Source organism: Myotis myotis, unplaced genomic scaffold (assembly GCF_014108235.1).
Source record: "Myotis myotis isolate mMyoMyo1 unplaced genomic scaffold, mMyoMyo1.p scaffold_m19_p_3, whole genome shotgun sequence".
NCBI classification, from domain to species: Eukaryota; Metazoa; Chordata; class Mammalia; order Chiroptera; family Vespertilionidae; genus Myotis; species Myotis myotis.
This window is the reverse complement of record NW_023416335.1, coordinates 14,030,850-14,035,788: the sequence shown is the minus strand read 5'-3', so window position 1 is coordinate 14,035,788 and position 4,939 is coordinate 14,030,850. Positions and strand designations below refer to the sequence as shown.

The 4,939-nt window shown below is 44.9% G+C and overlaps 1 protein-coding gene across 1 annotated transcript; it reads left to right on the top strand.

Annotated features, from left to right (window-relative positions):
* The first annotated feature begins 370 nt into the window (after positions 1-370).
* On the top strand, positions 371-1,365 carry LOC118651707 (RNA-binding protein 4-like). The gene has a single exon (XM_036301172.1). The coding sequence runs from the start codon at positions 749-751 to the stop codon at positions 1,280-1,282; it is 534 nt and encodes a 177-aa protein (XP_036157065.1). The 5' UTR covers positions 371-748; the 3' UTR covers positions 1,283-1,365.
* The last annotated feature ends 3,574 nt before the right edge of the window (positions 1,366-4,939 follow it).

The window sequence follows — 4,939 nt, the reverse complement described above, 5'->3', positions numbered from 1 at the left end:
AGGAGCTGAGTGGGGGGAGTTCCATGGTTTAATATATGGACTTTCACTTACATTTATTTTTTTATTATTATTTTTAATTGATTTCAGAGAGTGGGAGAGCGAGAGAAACATCAATGATGAGAGATTCTCATCAGTAGGCTGCCTCCTGCATGCCCCTACTGAGGTAGAGCCCAAAACCCATGCATGTGTCCTGACCAGGAATTGAATCATGACTTCCTGGTTCATGGGTTGACGCTCAACCACTGAGCAACACTGGCTGGGCAACTTTTATATTTTGATCTGGCATCCATTCTACCCTTGGGTCGGGGGAGGATCTTGATACTCATCTCTAAAGAAACATGTGGCTGTTCTGTAGGGTTCTTGGTGACTTATTCAGATACCAGTCTAAGCTTGTGTGCACCACACCCCATATTCCCTGGACCCCAGTACAGGGAAGCGTCAGAGGGAGGCTGCTGGGGGCCTCACACTAGGAAGCTCATTTAATATTTATAGTTGGAGCCACTTAAATTTAGTCATGATATAAAGTAAGAAAAAATCAAAGTGCACTGCTTGTCAGTATAAACCAGTGATGGCAAACCTATGAGACGCATTTCAGAGGTGACAGGTAAACTCATTTCTTTGTTAAATGACATTTAAATATATAAAATAAATATAAAAAATATACATCTTTGGCCATTGTAGCATTTTGTCAGAAGCATCGGTGCTGCGAGGAAGAGTTCCTGCTGATTCCCGTGCGGGCAGTGTCGAGATGGTGAAGCTGTTCATCGGAAACCTGCCCTGGGAGGCCACAGAGCAGGAGATCTGCACACTCTTCGAGCAGTACGGGAAGGTGCTAGAATGTGACATCATTAAGAACTACGGCTTTGTGCACATAGAGGACAAGACAACGGCAGAAGATGCCATCCGCAACCTGCACCACTACAAGCTGCACGGGGTGAACACCAATGTGGAAGCCAGCAAGAATAAGAGCAAAACCTCCACAAAGTTACATGTGGGCAACATCAGTCCCACTTGTACCAACAGAGAGCTTCGGTCCAAGTTTGAAGAGTACGGTCCAGTCATTGAATGTGACATCGTGAAAGATTATGCCTTCGTACACGTGGAGCGGGCAGAGGATGCGGTCGAGGCCACCAGGGGCCTCAGCAACACAGAGTTTCAAGGACCTATGGACTGTAGGCCAGTGACGCTGCTGAACATCCCGCAGGATAAGCTCACTTGCCCCCACAAAGTTATCCAGTCCCAAATGTCAGTAGTACCAAGGCTGAAACCCTCTTCTAGGTGATTTTATCAATCCGTTGGCTTTGTATACCATCTGAAGTAGTGCTGCCCAACATGATAGTCATAGCCACGTACTGTGCTATGAGTGTAAAATACCTAAGGGATTTGAAGAACATAGTCTGAAAAAGAATGTAAAATACTCATTTTTAAAATGATTATATGTTGAAATGATGTTTTGGAAATAGTCAAATAAAATACATCATTAAAAAGCATAAAAAGATATACATCTTTGTTTTCCTATGGTTGCAAATATCAAAACATTTCTATATGTGACACGGCACCAGAGTTAAGTTAGGGTTTTTCAAAATGCTGACACGCCGAGCTCAAAAGGTTCGCCATCACTGGTATAAACTGTCAACCGCAATTATTTACACCTGATGAAATAGAAAGTCGCATGTGACAAAAGAGACAAATTTGTTTATAAATCTTTTTTGGGGGACATGATATCAAGAATTGGCCAAATAAAACTAGGCCAGCACCTGCAGGTATTGAAATGGACGTCTGAAATGATGATGCCACCACTCCTGGCTCAGTTACTGAAAAGTCTAAGTTCATAGAGCTGCCATGGATCCGAGCCCAGCAGTGTCATTGCCTTCACTTAGTTGAGTTTCCTTAAACTAAAGCTCAGGGTGGTAAACTAATTGGACTGTTCTCCCCAGTTAAACCGTATAGACATTTCACAACATAGGTTACTTTTTAAGTTGGGTATCTCTGCACCATTTACACTTTTGTGTGTCTAGGATCAGCCTTAGATTATATGGTGCAATGAAATAACTTTCTTGAATACTTGCTAAAGCTTAGAATTCATTGGATAGAAGACAAGGTTTTGCATTCCACAGTGCAAGATAAAGCTTGCAGAGCAAAATTCCTGAGCTCCTCCAACCACTCCCTTTCCCCTGGCAAAAGCCCTCCAAGAGGCCCCTCACCATCTGCCCCCAAAAGCCCAGCCTCTGACCAGGTCTGCAATCTGACCTTGGACTTGAGTGAATGGTCCAGAGCCTTCACCCTTAGCTGCTCTGGGGGTCATATATGTCTGTAGGACTCATTCCCCTACTGTTAGCCCAGCCACCTCTATTTCCTGCTGGTCCCCAGTCTGACTTCTTCACTGGAGCCATCTATGTCCTTTTGGCTCATGGTGACTGGGATGAGGCATCTTATATTAGTTGGGGTCCTCTGAGAAGTAGACACTAAGTTAGGATTCAATGTGTAAGACTTGCTTGGGGGAATACCATGAAGGATGAAGGGAGTGGGAATGGGCAGGGGAGCCTGCAGACCAGATGCAGTCCTGGCTCCAGTGAGGAAAGGAAGAGGAGGGAGGGCTGGTGAGGAGGGGCTGGCTTTTGCTAAGTGCTTTCATATATTATCTCAAGTCTTACAACAAAACGTCTATGACAGTCACAGAGGCTCAGAGAGGTTAAGTGACTTGCCCAATGCCACACAGCCTGCAGGTTTTGTTTTCTCAAATAAATTTTAAGGATTTCAGGAACAGAGGATCCAATATATATTCATTCTTTAAAATGGGTTTAAATGGGAACTAGAGAGATATTTAGATATAAGGACACATCTTTGTATCTGCTCCAGCAGACAAAACACAGAAATGTTTACTGGCCTGCCCGTAGCCACCCCTAAGCCTTAGATCCAGAATATCTTTAAGACGAGCATCATGTAACCTAGAGGCTTTGTCCATTGCTTATGCAGAGGCAGAGGTTAGAGCAGGTAGGTCTGGACACTTCCAGCCAAAAAAGTCCATGGATGCTGAGTGCATGAAGGAAAACAACAAACCATAACCTGGAAATTTTGATGGGTACACACACAAAGAAGTTTTTCCCCTAAATGTTTACACCTATATATGGGTGCCCCCCACCCCCAATATATACACAATTTAAATGCTGATAGTTCAATTTTGAAAATGAAATATATTTTAATAAACACTGCCTTTATAATTACTCAAAGTGTATGTATACATTTTTGGGAAACTACACACACACACAGATACACAGGGTTGGGCAAAAGTAGGTTTACAGTTGTGAATACATGAGCCATAAGGTTTATTCTTGTATTATCTATATACTAGAGGCCCAGTGCATGAAATTAGTACACAGGTAGGGTCTGTAGGCCGCACCAGTGATCAGGGCTGATCGGAGCCTTCCAGCAGCTGGCCGGGGTCTCCCTTCCTTGGCTGCCTGCTGTCAGCTGTGGCCTCCCTTCCCCAGGTGCTGGTCAGGGCCTGCTTTCCCCAGCTGCCAGCTGCCGGCTGGGGCCTTCCTTTGTTCCACACCATCCCCTGGTGGTCAGTGCACATCATAGCGAGCGATCAAACTCCCGGTCTCCTGGTCTCCCGGTCAAGCTCCTATGGGGACACTTTGCATATTAACCTTTTTTTATATAGATATAAAAGCCTAAGCAACTGAAAGACCAAACGACCAAATGACTGAATGACCGAATGACTGGTCGACTGGTCACTATGACATGTACTGACCACCAGGGGGCAGATGCTCAATGCAGGAGCTGCCCCCTGGTGGTCAGTGCACTCCCACAGCAGGGCCAGGATGAGCAGGAGTGTTGGACTGCTGGTTTCGGCCTGATCCCTGAAGGCTGGGCTGAAACGGCAGTCTGACATCTGCTGAGGGGTCCCGGATTGTGGGAGGGTGCAGGCCAGGCTGAGGGACCCCACCGGTGCATGAATCCGTCCACCAGGCCTCTAGTTATTTATAAATTATTGTCTTATTTTCCATTTGAACAACTGTAAACCTAATTTGCTCCATTCTATATGAGTGTGTGTGTGTGTGTCTGTAGGAAGCAGAAAGGGTGAAGCCAAACAAGGGAAAATAGGAAAAAGTGCATCAAAAATTCCCTCACTGTGTGTGACATAATCACATGAACACATTTAACATTGCATCACTTAAATAGAAAAAGTAAGAAGACGTAAACTTTGAAGCAAATAGCCATAAAAAGAAAGGTGTGCATCGTCTTTGGTATTCTTTGTAGTCTGAGGAAGTCATCAGACAAGTTTGGTGAAGACGGGATCTGACGAGGGAAGATCCATCACTGACTTCCAACCCGTGTGTTAGATTCTAATGTATCACACTGTGCTTGCGGCGCCCTCACACCACTGTTTATGCAGCCGCTGCACTGCACTGTGGTCTGATTTATGGGGCTAACGCAGCTCCAGGAACATGCTGGCATGAATGAATGAAGCAGGGAGGAAGGAGCAGGTGTGAAAAACAGCGTTAAGGGGAAAGTGCAGTGCCCAGACAGAGACTGTAGGGGGCAGCAGAAACTCAGGCGTGGAAAGAGGCCGGCGCACAAAGCCTTCTGTGGATCTGGACGGTAGGGGGCCCTCTACTTGCCTTTAGGGACTTAGAAAAGGACCTGGGAGATTTTAGCAGCCATAATTTCGGTGGATTCAACACACCCTTTGAAACCATCCTGTCTGTTCTTCAGCATGAATGAAGCGATCTGAGAGCACGAGTACAAACTCGAAAGAATCATGTGTTCATGTTTCTTTATATATATAAAAAAATTAGAATGTCTGTCTCAGTATTAGGATGTTATTATTAATCAACATTTCACGACAGAAAGCTTTGAAATTAGGGCCTGTGACAGCCATCATCCATCATGAATGCTATTTACTCTGGAACAAATTTTCCCCTTTTGACCG

Excerpts from the sequence above, each read along its gene's own strand:
- LOC118651707 (XM_036301172.1), top strand. The coding sequence starts at position 749 with ATGGTGAAGCTGTTCATCGGAAACCTGCCCTGGGAGGCCACAGAGCAG.